This window comes from Pygoscelis adeliae, unplaced genomic scaffold (assembly GCF_000699105.1).
Source record: "Pygoscelis adeliae isolate BGI_AS28 unplaced genomic scaffold, ASM69910v1 Scaffold26, whole genome shotgun sequence".
NCBI lineage: Eukaryota > Metazoa > Chordata > Aves > Sphenisciformes > Spheniscidae > Pygoscelis > Pygoscelis adeliae.
In genome coordinates this window covers 7248975-7264315 of record NW_008825104.1, presented here as the reverse complement: position 1 = coordinate 7264315, position 15341 = coordinate 7248975, and the positions used below count along the sequence as shown (strand labels likewise).

The following is a 15341-nucleotide window of genomic DNA, read 5'->3' as shown; positions in this document are numbered from 1 at the left end:
ATTTACCTCGTGGTTCTTAGCCTTCAGAAGTCATGTTTTTCAACTTTTCACCATAACAAAGAGAATGTATTGCCTTTTTTAATGTGAAAACTGAGATGTGTTTGTGTCAATGCTAACTTGCATAGGTCTGCTTTATGGTAGTGTAAATTCTTGTGAACCAGTACAGCCTACTACACCCAAATGTATATCGAAATACTTGAGTATTTTACACAACTGGAAATAGTGAATGCTGACTGGACATGTAAGATGTACAAAAGTACAATAAAGATAAAAGCACGATACATGTGTCAGTGCAAGGATGTTGATTAACTTGTTGCAGTCAAGAGAAATCCTTTTATTTTATGTTTTAGTTTTAAGAAATTATATGGTTTTATGTTTGTTAAAGTTTCGAAGAACAACAAATTAGTGATTTTTACGTATTCAGATCAATACCTAAGGTTACAAATGCTCAACTTTTTCATGTGAATGCTTTCATGAGAAGCTATATGCAAGATTAGGGCCATTGGTTATATGAATAGGGAGGATTTTTTTTAAAAAGCAACATCTTAGATCTGTAATACAAATACAAATAATGTAATTTTGAGTATTCTGAGTTAAAATAGCCTTTGAAAAATACCACTTTCTTGAAGTAGAGGGTTTTTTTAATAGCAAGATATCAATGATTTTGATTTTGTCAGTATTGATAAAATAGGGGGTTTTGTAAGTGTGTTCCTGAGGTTTTTGTGGTGGTTTTGCTGGTTTGAGTTTAAAGTTTGTGACTAAAAGAAAAAGCGGTTGTATAAAGAATGTAGGCTTTTAGACTTGTAACTCTATCTTGCATATGTTTTGGAGATTAGGGTGTAAATGCAATTCCTTATAGCCTGGAGTTTGACTGAAAGGGTCCATGCTACTCATCATGTCCCATTCTAGAGCAACCAGGATCACAGAACAGGTGCTTAGCCTAGAAGAGTCCACAAAAAAATGAAACTGGTACATTTCTCCTGAAGTCCACAAAGCACTTAACACTGTAACAGGTATAAGATCATTAGCACATAAGATTGAAAGCAGTAGATGTTAGTGCACCAGAGGAATAAAGCAAGATGGAGCAATGGCATCACCAGTGCTCTTGGATCTCAGAGTAGCAGGGAATTTGTTATATTGAAAAAGGCCAGGTGATCCAAAAAGGTGTTACCCTTTCTCAGGCTAAGATTTGGTGGTTGGATTTTTTTTTTTGGTGGAAGTAGAGCAAGACAAAATTATACTTAAAAAAAAAAAAAGGTAAAAAATACTTGTTTCATTGACCTATGGTTTATTTTCTGATTTTTGCAGTGATGAGGCTAACCAAACCTACTTTATTCACTAATATTCCAGTGACTTGTGAAGAAAGAGATTTGCCAGGTATGTCTTTTCTACTGACTGATTATTGTGTACATATTACCAGGTTTAAGCAATGTGAGCATCTGCGACTTAGATGTCAGAGGAATCTTATGGCCTCCCATAGACGGTAATCTGAAACAGCGATATATTCTGTTTGGTAATGGCTATAGGAAAATACCAAGGTGCACTCCACTACTCTTGACCTACAGCTTTGAAAGCTTGGTGATGATCCTGCAAACATGAGACCCCAAAGTCAGAGCGATTAGCACACAAGATGGAAGGCAGTTGTGAGAGACAAATGTGTAACTGTAGAAAGTTCGGAGTTACTATCTTCCTTATCTGGAGAAAATGCCCTGGTAATTAGAATCGACACATGAATGCTGTATGGAAAATTATTTTGCAAGAATCACTGCTTCTGAATTGTGTTATGCTTGGTGTACAGTCATAAATTGGAAATCCCTGGGTTGTCCCCCAGTAATAGTTGCAGTCTAGAAGTCATGTATAAGAAAGAGGCAAAGGAAAGATTCAAGAAAAGAGGATTGTGTGGAAATACAAAGCAAGCAGGGGAAGAAAGTAAGTGGGGTTGTTAGTTCTGCTACGTAATGTACTTTACTCGGGCAGAATTTCCCTTAAAGTTTAATGTTAATTTGAACAATGCCTTTGGGATTGCGCCCTTCAGTATGTATACCGAATGATTTATTGGACACGAGTGCCTGGAAGTAAGTTATAATTTATAGGCAGGCCTATAGATACGTATTTTATCCCTAAACAAGTTGGTTGTAAAATAAGTATATCTAAAATAAATTACATCTAAATAAGTGATTAAGTGTCATAACTTAAATCAAGACAAAACTTCAGACTTAGCAAATATTTAGATACTAGCAATTTGATATTTCCACAGGTAATCTATTTAACCAGCTCATGAAGGATGATCCTTCTACTGTAAAGGGAGCAGAAACTTTGATGCTAGGAGAAATGCTGACTTTGCCTCAAAATTTTGGGTAAGAATGAATTGTTGTAACTGTAACATACAAGGTTTGGGATTCATTTAACGATAATGTGTTTGTTACTTTTCTTTCTTTTTCAACATCGTTGTTACGCAATGAGATGTTAAATTGTTTTAAAAATAATCTGTGGCTTGATTTATAATGTGACATAATATATAAATGTGTGCTGCCTGATGTTCCTTTTCTGTAGCCTGACTCTGAATGTAATAAGGATTAAAAGCTGACAGAAATTTGCAACTGTAGGTGAATTTCTACAATAATGCACTACTATAAACCACATCTTATACTAACAGTTTACTACAGTGATTTTTGTGGGTACTGTAAGCCATCTTCTTATTCTTCTCAGATTTTTATCTAGAAAAAAATTCTGATTTGTTTGTTCTCTTTTGAAGTTGTTTGTCTTAGAAGGATTACGTTTAGAAGTATGGGTGTGAAAATGCCAACGTAGTTTTAGGATTTGATCTGGCAAACACGTGTGTGTGTGTATATGTGTTTTAATTAGAACTTAAAGGGATTTCAGTGAAATGTTCTGTATTTTTTTAAATAACTGTTACTCAACATTTTTTTTTTTTTTTTAAACACAGAAATATATTTTTGGGAGAGACGTTCTCCAGTTACATTAGTGTACACAATGATAGTAATCAAGTTGTCAAGGACATTCTGGTGAAGGTATGTGAAGATCTACTTACTGGATTTCTAAAAAAAATAAAATATGTTGAGTATGTTTTCTGACAATATCTTGTATGTTTAATGCTAATATATAGACTTTAGGAAATACCTGTCACTTTCCAATCCAGAAAATATATCTGGAAATTGGAAACAATAAGACATAAAAATAGAAATTATGATAGAAATCTTTGAAGATTAAAATGAAAAACTACAGTTGTATCAAAAAAAATGGCTATGTAATAAATCTTCTCTGGAGAATTGGTGTAGCAAAACTTCCAGAGCTAAAAAATTGAACTTATATTTGCCTAGTTGCACTTTCAATGAGGTCATCAAAGCAAGTCTCTGTAAAGCATGCATTGACTTGTATTTTGCTTATATTTCAAATGAGTTCTTTTCTAGTGCATTGGTTTTTTTGCATTTTCTGCTGAACAAGTAATACATTGAGAACAAAAATTCCAGAAGTCATTGTGGAACTCAATGGAAAAAGTAAATAGAGATTTTATAAGCTGTGTGTTAAAGGATTGTACCATTTATATATATTTTAGAACTTGTCTTTAGCTTTGACAAGTATCTCATCATCTCAACATACCTTAATTATATGTGTAAAAGCATGTAGGGTACAAAATGCTCAGTGAAACCTAGTACTTTATAACATAAGTTATTTTTGTTCAGATTGCTTTAAGCAGCTGCAGTTTTAATCAATGTTTTGTTTTTTCTGTCCCCAGGCTGATCTTCAGACAAGTTCTCAGCGCTTGAACCTTTCAGCTTCTAGTTCTGCAGTGGCAGAACTTAAACCTGACTGTTGCATTGATGATGTGATCCATCATGAAGTAAAGGAGATAGGAACACACATGTAAGGTTTTAAATTTTTCTGTAATTAAATGAGCTTAAATGAAACTGGAGCACATGAATGCTATTCTGTTGCTGCTTTGACATAGGCATAAAATTTAAAATAATTAAAAATTATTTTTTAAAAAATTGTTTGTTTCTTTCAGCTTAGTTTGTGCAGTAAGTTACACTACGCAGACAGGAGAGAAGATGTATTTCAGAAAGTTCTTCAAATTTCAGGTATTGCATGAAGTATTCTACTTTTAATAAGTGGGTGAATCTGGAAAATCCATTTTAAAACATTTGATACTTCTAAAGCACTTTTACATACTAAAAATCTGTTTGATTTCTAAAAGTGAACTGATGAAAAACTTTGCTTCAAACTTCACATGAAATGATGTTTTCTAATTACCATGCAGTTAAACATTTCAGAAATAATAATAAATATTACATGTTATAGTTTTTATTCATTTATTGAGAAATGAATAATTATTTAACAATGAATAATTATTAAATCTACTCTTTAAAGAAACCCTTTTTATAGCAGCCGGCTTTATGGTTATTTTTAAACAGAACAAGTATTGTTCATTCTGACTTTGACACATCTAACCTTTGAGTTTAGACTGTAAAATTCTGGTTTTTCTTTTAATGTGTGTAACCTTTTTTAAATTGGAACTTAGTGGTTTGTTTTTTAAAGGAAACTATGTGGTCTGATGTGTTATGTCTGACTAATATCCACAGAAGTAATTGATGGAGTTGAAACCTTTTGTTCCACTGCAGAAATTTCAAGACTTGAGATTAGAGTAACAGAAGAAAGCAGGAAATTACTGTTATCTGTGGACTGATTCTGGCAGGAAAGTCTATTTTAGCTGTGTATTTAATGGATGTTTATTTTTTAGAGAAACATGCGGGGACTTGGATAATTGTGGGCTCTTTCCCATAGAATGGAGGATTAGGTGACATGTTTTACTGCATACACTTTCGGATACTCTCACAGAATGGCAATACAGGAGCATTATATAATCGAGACTTGTATCTTTTGCAGGCTGCAGGTGATTTCATTTTGCTCTTTTCTAGTATTCTATCTAGATACTTCAGAAAAAAGCATTTCAGTCTTTAAGAGGCTAAATTGCCATGTGCTACAGACAAAGAACACCCAGGCGCTGTTAGTACTTGTGGGCCTTGAAATGGCAGGTATTGATTAGTCAAAGGTGTTTCCAGACAATCCTAGGGAAAATCATTCCATATCAATTTTCATGTTACACTCTCCTCTGAACCCAGAAACTCTGCAGTGTTTCTTTATCTCCATTGAAGCTGATTTTCATCTTTGTGTTTTGTCTTGCTCTCCTTATGAAACCATTTCCCTTTCAATTTCTCTATTCTTTGTCCCCCAGGAGTTCAGTATTCTGTCCCCTCTGGTCACTAATGTATGTATCTGCAGGCTTCCAGTTCTCATCTTCTCTCCCTTCCCTACCTTTGTTCTTTCCAGAGCCTTGTTCAGGATGTCAATTTGTCTCCTTTAGATTTCATATGGAAACATATTTGTGCACATTTTTCAGTGTGCGTCTATATGCGTCTTGTAATTTCTATGTTTTTTAACTGAACACAACACAGGCAATTTTAATGTCAAAATAGCTAAGGCCAGCTATCTGTCAAATTTGAAGCTCTTCCTTCAAAGAAGGAAGCGGAAGAGCTTCTCAAAAAGTATATATATACTTTAACACACATTCTATAAATACTCTCTGATTCATTATGAGAAAAACACTTCACTGAGCAATTTTGGTTGTTATTTTTTAAATTTGACATGGAGACACCAGCTAGAAAATCTGAGAACAAACAAAAAGAAATATTACAGAAAACTGAACAATGTCTTTACAGTGGGAATTGATGGGTGCTAGTGATCAAGGTGCCACCAGCTATTTTATAACAAAAAAAACCATTTTCTTTTTGACAGATTCTCAACTTTTTCAGTTATGTTTTCTAGGATCTTTTAAGTTGAACTGGTGTTACAGTTGGTTTTAAACAGCTTCTTTTTCAACCATTATGTGTAGTTTAATACTGATCAATAGAGCCTTTTTGTTCCAAAGCTTTCTCTGAGTAATTAACACCATTATGTTTATATGGAAAAGGAATGATTCTTTCTACAATTTAGTGGTTGTTTGATTGCAGGGGAGGGTGTGGGTGAACCTCACAATAATTGATTTTTTTTTTTACTGGAATGCCACTTGAAATCTACTGGAATGAATGGAAAGACTTCATTTATCAGAGAGAGAAAACATCAGCACTTAGGGAAATCAGTAAGAAGCTCTCTGAAGCAAAATATTTGGCAGGAAAAAACCCTCAACCAACAAACACCTAAATTAAAATTTTGACTTTTTTTTCTGACTAGAGAGAGTTATAATTACTTGAAAGATTTGAACATTATGCCTGTTATAATGCAAAAATCTCTGTGAAGGCTACTTTTAAATATTGCATTCTTGAGGGCTAAAAAATTTGTTCACAACTTGGAACTTCAGGGGTCTCAGGGTGCAGTACACTTACATGTAAACAAAACAAGTGTTTCCCTGTGTAAAGGGGAATAAATGTCTTCAGCAATATAATTTGAATTTGTTTCCTTACAAGTATAATAGAAGATTATTTCTTTCAGTTACATCAGTGTATATCCATTTCATATCTGAATGTGTTAATTGTACTGGCTTTATGCACAAAATTCAAGCACTTAAGAATCAACACTTTATCACCTTTAAATCAGCAAGAGAAAACAATTTGATTATATAAATCTCATGGGATTAAAATGATTTATTGGCTTTTTTATTTCTTGTAACAGTTGCATTTTCAAGAAGGAAGTGAAGCCTAGTAATGGTTTGTTGCTTAAGCTAATCACATGAATAGTTCTCTATTTTATTTATTTTTAGAGAAGCCCTCAGCAACTTTTGGTTGCTGCAGAACACTGAAGGACTTGTAACTATTACATGGATCTCGCTCACTCTTGAAAGCAAGTGCAGACCACTTCAGGATACAAGATGGATGTAATGTTATTTTTAGAGGCATAGATCTACTCAGTGCACGGGATTTGTCTGGTTCCATAAGAGGCCAGTGCTTAGGTGGAGAAGTAATTGTTTTCAGTCTGAGAAAACTGCTTAGTAGCAAAGCAGTCAAGTGTGTAAATAAGAAGCAGCAAGTATATACTCTGAATTGTGAGGTTTTAGCTCAGTTTGTTGTATCGTGTATTCCATTGTGGACCTGTTCTGTGTAAGATCTAAAAGAAAAATAACACTTTAGTGAAGATCCTAGCACTTACAAAGAGTTTATGCTGAAGTTATCTGAGAAACCAGTTGTCAATCTGTCTTTTTTCCATTTCATTCAGGTCCTTAAACCACTAGATGTGAAAACCAAATTCTACAATGCTGAGGTAAGTGAGAGCTGCGTGTATTTGATTTTGTTTTAGTGTGCTGGGTTTATTACTTCACGTTAGGTGGTTAGATTAAATTCAAAGAGCTTCTTAAGTACACATTTCTGAGAAAGATGATCAGTTCTAAAAGGAAAAAATTAGGTGGTGGGTTTATATTATTTAGTTTAAAAACAGGTACACTTTTGATGAAGCGGGGGAAAGAGATGGTAACTAAGGCAGATATGTCAGGACTTTAATGCAATTGACTGACAATTTTGCATATTTTCTGCTTTCCTGTGAACTCAAATACTTCCAGTTATTGCCTGTATATTTAGGCTGATAGAGTACATACTGTAAGGGAGATTAATTGTTCACAAAGCAGATAATAATTTACCAGATTGGGGAAATTTAAAATTAAATTATTGAACAAAGGGGTCCTATTTACATTGGGGAAATTTTAAATTTAAATGTAAATAGGACCCCTTTGTTCAATAATTTAATTCTTAGGTTTGTGGCAGTTATACACAGTGCTCCAAAACTAAATGACCTTATATATGACTTGTATATTTATTTGGACATACTTAGGCATCTGTCTTTGGCTTTTTATGGGAAGAAATTTAACTGAAGGTGACACACTGGAAACTCTTACAAATTACATACAGCATTCTTTTTATTTGTAGACATTCCCTGTGGATATATGTATTATATAGGTCTGTTGTAGGGTATAAACTTCCACAATATCTCATTACATAGGAAGTTAGGACATTTGTTTCCATCAGTATCACTTACCTGCTTTGTGATAGTGAGCAAGTAGCTTAATTTTGTGAGCATCGTATTCTGTATTGTTTGTACGAAGTTCAGACTGATACTTGGAAAGTGCTTTGGGAGCTTCTGTTATGAGTATTGAACTTTTTCTGTAACATCTGAAATATGGTCAACTATTACACTGCTAGCCATTTGGTTGAAAACCTTCATTAGTATTCTTAAACAGTTTGTTTGAAATAGGTTAAAAGATAGGGTGAAGTTGTAGGTGTTTTATGTTGCAGTGAATAGTAGATGGGAGAAAAAAGACCAAAGTGTCAGTAAGAGGAGAAGAAAATATATGGAATTTTGGTGATTTGGAAAAATAACTTGTGTTAAGCTAAGTAGAAAGTATTTTGCTCTCCTGTTTGTTCTTAACTAAGCAGGTATATGTGCTATGAATTTGCATGTAGAAAAGCAGAGAGTCTCCAAATCTATTGTTCTAATTATTTATCTCCATCATAGTCACACCTGGGGTTCATCATGCAAGATTATGGCTATAGAGGTGTGAAAGGTATATTTCTTTCCTGTCCTGACAGTATTAGTTGAGAAAACAGAAGGGAGAAATAACTGATAAGAATTTCTGCTTTACAAATGAGGATTCCAGATGCAAAGATCTGTCTTGTTCAGAGTTGTGCAGGAAACTTTGCATAAAGATTTTCTCTCTGCTGTGAATGAGTAGCACGTAAACTATAAGACATTTAATATATAGCATGTGACTTATTTAGAGGGAGGATAAATCAAGGCATAAGTCACAATCATAGTACAGAGGAAAAGAGAAAAGCATTTTCCTAAAAATATCTTGGTACATGTATCTAGGCCACAGGCTTCAATCCTTAGGTTGACCAGGTGTGAGATACCTGAGTAGGGTCGGAACGTAAGCACATACCATGGTCGACTGCTTTATGGAACAGGTGTTATCAGTAAATGGGAATGTCTGGAAATGTCTCCTGCTGTGATTTAAGAACAAAAATAATCCTAAGAAACTAGGTAATTTCTCTGGGAACAAAATAAACTTCCATTTTGTGTGTGGATTATGTTATTTTTTCAGATAGAAAATATGTGATAGGGGAAAGAGGGACAGATAAATCAAATGTTGCTGTCTCTCTATACTTCACATGTAAATTTTGTTTTCTGCTGAAACATTTCATAACAAATGGAAATAAAAACCTCTTTAAGGTAGATTCTGGGCAAACTTTTGACATAGGTCAAAAGTATTCTTTTCTTACAAAAATGTTTTACTGACTGGCCTTGATAAGGGACTTAATAAACTCCATTCCTCAATTAGCCACCAATTCCTCATGATAAAGATCTATGAGAAACTTTGGTATTTGTGGTTTTCTGGTTTTGTCGTGTCCTCCCCGTAAAGGTTTTAAAAGGCTGCTTTGATGCCTTTTGTTCTTCCTCTTCAGGAATTTATGCAACTCCCATTACTGTAGTATCCATATGATTGACTGAAAAAAATTTTTTTAAAGATTTTTGGATTGTATTAACTGAGCAATTTTCATTTGCCTAGCAAACTGATACAGTACCATCCATATTTCATTTCTGAAAGTATATAAAGTGCTGCTATATATTATGATGACAGAAGTCAAATAAAATTAAAAAACCTAGAAATAACCCTTTGTTTAGATGTTGTATGTGATACTACATTGCTGTCAAAGCACAAAGACTTTCATCCTGAATGTTAAGAAAGACTGTTATCCTTGGGAGCAGGGGAGAAAAAAAAATGCTGTATGTGTCAGTTATTAGTTAACTAAAGGTCTTTAAAGGTTCACTAGACAGTTAAACTGTTACCAGTAATATTACAGATGTGGTGCTATCTATTAATAAAGTCTGTCACTAAAATTATTTGCTACTAGAAATTTCAATCCATAATTTCATTTTTTCTAAGACAAGGAATGACGCTGAACCTTAATTTTCTTGCTTGTTGCTCGTATTGCAATAGCATCCAAATCAAGTTGATCACTGAAATTCATGCACAGAACGCATGCCCTGTCGCCCTAACCTGCTGCAATCCTGAAACTGAATTACCTGCCCCAGACTGTAGAAAGTCTCTCGCTGACTTTGGCGTGGAAAAGGCTCTGGAAAAGGTTTTGTTCCTGCAAACATGCATAGGGAGGCAAATATGCAGACACTTAAGAAAACAAAATTTGCAATTAAAGTTGGGTTTTTGGAATGACGGATATTCAAAAAAGAGTTTTTCCTGATTATGTTGTGCCAAATTTTGTTATGAGCTGCAGTATTGTAGCTTTGCTAGAACACATAACCACATTATTTTTATTTTGAGACCTTATATATGTGGATACTTCAAATTATCTGTAAAATGACAGGACTGTTTTTCCATTTCATACACAACCCATTGCATGGATTTAAATTCAAGGCAAACTTTTAGTGTGCTCAAAAACTAACTTTTTTCTGGGTCAGTTTGTCCTACCATACCTTATCTGTGACTTGTGTGCCTTAGGCTCTACTTTGGACTGGTTCTGAAGCAAAGCTAGTAAACCATGTAACCATACTAGCTATAACTTATTAGAAATGTAGTTGTCATCTTTGTTTGCATCCATTTTAATTTACGTTTCTGTCTTACTAATGCTATCTTGTTTAGATGGTGCAAAAAAATGCAGAAATGCATTTTGTTTGAAAGTTAGCCTCCTTTTTCTTTAACATTTAACCCTAATTTCTCTAATGTATTCTTTTTTTATTTTCCCATTAGAGTGACCTCAGTTCTGTGGTAATTTTTATTTATTTTTTTATAAATATGTATGCTTTTTTAATTGCTGATCTGTCTCTGTGCTTGTTGACATTCTTTTAAAAACATAATGGAAAAGCAATGTTTGTTCTGCATATCATGAACTGACGTTTTCTCATCTTTATATGTGCAGCTAATCATTTAAATGGTTAGCTCTTTCTTTAATACCCATTGTTGAAACTAAAAGGTGATTATTACAGACTCTTGCTTGTGGGGGTCCTCCTATAAAATACCTCACCAAAACTTGACTAGATTCATTATTTGAAAATGGGAGTTAATCCCTTCTAAAATCTTCCTGCTTTTGACCCATAGGAATGGAGGGTTTACTACAGCACTGCTTGTGTAATCTGTGACACAACTTTTCACGTCTGGTTGGTGGAGACAGTGGGTTTGAGGAGAGAGCAGCAGTTGGATGTTCTTCCTTCCTTTCGCTAGCTGGAACTGCGCTTTCCAACTTTTAACTGCATGTAACAGTTGATGAGTTAGTATGATAATTCTTCAGTCTGATTTCACTTTAAGGTGTGCCTTGTATTAAAATAAACTGCATTCTTCTGAAGTACTTAAGGATTATTTTTTTTTTAAACCATGTGATATTAAACCAACTTAGGAATAACACAAAACTAACTTGCTTTTTCATTATGCTGCTTGTTTTTTCTTTTCCTTTTCAAATTAGCTTTTTCTAAATTTCTGCCTATGGTTGCTGCATTGAAAACAACTAAAATTTGGGTAAATGGACACTTTGAGCAATGGATTTATGGGATATAAACAGTACCAATTTAAGTGACAGTCAGGTGGTAGTAGTAATGATTACTGGGAGCCATGTTTTAGTTGGGGTTATTTCCAGCTCCTTCTGCAAGTGTGAGGTCTGTCTGTAACCTGTGGAGCTTGCACAGTTTTCATTACTCTATATATGCGATCATCTGGTTTGTGTTTAACATGTTTATAAGGCACAATGAACAGTTCCAGTACCATTCTGTATTTCTCCTTCTAACACAATGCCTTTTGAGACTAAAAATATTTTTACTATTTTGTCCCACTTTAATTTTGTAATTTACAAGCAGGACTCCATTTGTATAATGGAGTAATTTATTTGCACTGATTAAAAAGAAACTGCAAGCTTCCTTCCACGTCCCCCATAAAACCACTTTTTTTTATTTATCATAACAAAATACCTAAACTGCTTCATACTGAATTTATAGAATAGAATATTTCAGTTGGAAGGGACCTACAATGATCATCTAGTCCAACTGCCTGAATAAATAACTCCCTTGTAAACGCAGCTTTGGTACCCCCTGCCTTTTTTTTTTTTTAATTCACACTTCTTTGGTTTTGTTTTTCACTTCTCCAGGGGCTCATATCTCTAGTAGACCGAGTCTTCCGTGATTATTCTGTCCTGAGATTTTAGAGCTGCAAAGTGACTTCACTGTTCCACAATTCCACAGAAGCAGTGAGGCAAAAACACCTTGTTCCACGTTTTTTCAGCTTGTGAAGTCTAACAGTCTGTAGCTTTCATTCCTGTACTAGAATTGGTCCTTATATACCATCTTCAGGCATTAGCTTTGTTTAACAGATATGTCTTAGAGGATGTTTTGAAGGTAGAGCACCAGTTAAATTGTTGGATGCATATAATATTTGTAACCATTGGCATGATGCAGCTGAGTGAGAGAGGAGGCAGGTTTTTGCTTTTCAGGCAGTGCATCGAAGTTTCAGAATAATAATAAAATCTCAGAGCATGTACCTGAACTATTTTACTTCAGTGAAAGCAAAACACACACAATTTTTTTCTACAGCTTGATGCACTAGTAATCTGGCATGGCATGTCGTTGTGCACTGCAATTCTTTACCATTTATTCTATTTTTTCTTTTTTAATAATATGAATTAAAACTTGAGTTGCTATTGAGTTGACGAAAGTCTTGGGAAGTGGTGATCTGATGCATTATAAATAAGCAATAGCTAGAACTTAGCGAAATTATCCCACATCCATTGTTTGGCAAGATACCTGTTGACTAACACTTTTGCTCCTATTGTTACTGGGATTAAGGTTTTTTCTTGCATTAATTAATTTGATTTGCAGGCATGAACTAAACACATGTGACTTTTTTTTTTTTAACAGTAGGACTGGCTACTCTTCAATAACATCACGTTTTCACGAACTTGCACTTTTGTTTTTTTTCCAGACAGATGAAGTGTTTCTGGAAGCTCAGATTCAGAATATCACTACCTCTCCAATGTTTATGGAGAAGGTTTCTTTAGAGCCATCTATGATGTACAATGTTGCAGAACTGAACACAGCTGACGCAGCAGGGGAAAGGTATGTTCAGATTCAGGATATTTGACTTTGAAACTCTTTGTATTATGATTTCATGCGACATAAGCTTTACAGTTAGTGATTTGTCTGTAATGGAAGGATTATACTTCTTTGCTTGATTAAAAATATCCAATTCCTGTTACGTGTTCAGCTGGAAAAGCTGCTACAGTTTTCTTTTTTGAGAAACTATTCTTAAAACTTTGTAATTCTACCTAGTAGAGGAATCCCCAGCTTAATCCTCAAATAATTGGTAACATGGATGACATGGTAACATGAGAACAGACTACTTCTTCAGTATCTCCTACATAAAATTCAGCCCACATCTGGTTCTGACTTGATCTGTGTAAACATATTTAGCCTTACAGGACCTGTCTGGCTTGTCCTTGCTTCCTTCTGGTAGACTGGTAACTGTTTTCAATTGTTCTAATCAAGATCTAGCAAGGCAGCGGTCAAGGTGAATCAGTGCAACACTCTTACAGGATCTTAGAATATAAAAATTTGTCGTGCTGAAATAAATTAAATGTCTTTTAGTGTCAATTAGTAAAACACCAAATGCCAGAAGAATTTTCTACTGTGCTCAGTAAACTGTTGTGGATACAAAAGCTTGTGATACCTGGGTAGAAGTTAACTTTGGCTGTTTGTGCTTTGCAGTTGCTTGGGTTTTTGGAGGAGGTGATGTTTGGGTGCTTCTGCAGTGGCGGCTGAAGTGAAAATTCTGTCTTCTCCTTGCCTGTCAAAGGGTTCGCCTGCAGCGTAGTGGAACATTGTTCTTACAAAGTGTTTGCATCCGCTGTAATGGTTCTTGTCCTGAACAGGAATCTTAGGCTCATGACACTGAGGTTTACTGGGAGGGAACCAAATAGCAGAATTAAAATTACCAGCATCATTTTAATGCTAAGATGCTAGGTAATAAATTATAATGTTGCAAAGCAGATTTCTACCTCAGATGTCTCTGGCTTAGATGAATAACTTTTTTTGCCTTGGTGCTTGATGCTACATAAATTCTGGAATGGTTTTCTGTTGTGAAAAAAACAAAAAAAAATTGTGTTTTGCCATGAATAAAACACACACACAGTAAGACTGGTGAGGGATGGGGGAAAAAAGGTTAGGTTCTTAAGTCTTCCTGAAAATAACTCTTTAAATTAAGACCCAATGTTTTTTTCTTTTAGTGAGTCTACTTTTGGCTCAAGGACTTATTTACAACCTATGGATACACGTCAGTACTTGTACTGCCTAAAACCAAAGCAAGAATTTGCAGAGAAAGCTGGAGTAATAAAAGGTGTCACAGTCATTGGTAAACTAGACATTGTATGGAAGACTAATCTGGGTGAACGAGGAAGGCTGCAAACTAGCCAGCTCCAAAGAATGGTAAGTTTAACTTAAGCATCAGTTTAACTTAGCATCCATTTTTAAGGCAACTCAATGAACAATTTAATAATGACTTGAAAGAAAAGTTCAGGCTGCTTACTTTCTGGACCTCATTCTGAATTCACATGTTTCTATATGTATTTGAGAAAGTTATTTAATACATTTGGTCAGTGAAGTGTGGAAAAACCACTATTGCAAGGGACTCTAGCTGAACAAAAGCATTCTTGTTCCTTTTCGTCATGTGAATGGCAACATTTTTTGTTTCCTTGAGGATTTGTTTTCTGGCACATAACATGCCTCTTTCTTTTTTCACAGCACTGAACAACATAACTTAATGGATTGCGCACTTGAATTGCCAGAATCAAGTAACCTATGTAGCAAAATACATTGCTTAGAATAAAATTAACTTCTTGGATGGCATTTGGCAACAAACTGAAAAGCACAGACAAAAGAACTCCTTTAAGTATGCTAACTGTTGACACAGAAGTCTGCTCCCTAATTCATACAGACATTTTGGCTTTGAGTAACAGTTTTTATGTAAGGATAATACTATTTATCTTTCATATCCACAGTTTTGATTGAATCTATTAGATTCTGGGTTTTTAAGAAATTTTTCATGAATTTTAAGTTGTAATTACTAGCTTGCTTAAGTCAGCTGCACAGCCTGTCTACTCTAATGCCTAAACCTGACTTGCGTGTTTTGAATTGAGGATGGTGTAATATGGGGGAGAAGTAAAAAAGCTTTGACAATTGAATCTTAGTCTGAGTTTACAAAGCTTGTAATTGGGTTTCTGCCTCTGTCTCTCCCCCCGCCCACCACCCCCATCTTCTAGTAAATCGAGCAATTCTGTCGCGAAATC

At 34.6% G+C, this 15341-nt stretch overlaps 1 protein-coding gene across 3 annotated transcripts in view; it reads left to right on the top strand.

Moving 5' to 3' along the window:
• The first annotated feature begins 1310 nt into the window (after positions 1–1310).
• The window catches only part of TRAPPC13 (trafficking protein particle complex 13), an 18665-nt gene continuing 4634 nt past the window's right edge, over positions 1311–15341 (top strand). For 2 of the 3 annotated variants that reach the window (XM_009327279.1, XM_009327278.1), the window contains exons 1-8: positions 1311–1377; positions 2258–2357; positions 2948–3032; positions 3758–3885; positions 4028–4100; positions 7228–7272; positions 12983–13116; positions 14283–14481. In XM_009327279.1, the coding sequence (XP_009325554.1) occupies positions 1311–1377; positions 2258–2357; positions 2948–3032; positions 3758–3885; positions 4028–4100; positions 7228–7272; positions 12983–13116; positions 14283–14481 (831 nt within the window). Of the gene's footprint in view, positions 1378–2257; positions 2358–2947; positions 3033–3757; positions 3886–4027; positions 4101–7227; positions 7273–12982; positions 13117–14282; positions 14482–14796; positions 15019–15341 lie in introns of those variants that run through there. The other variant, XM_009327281.1, reaches the window with a different exon arrangement.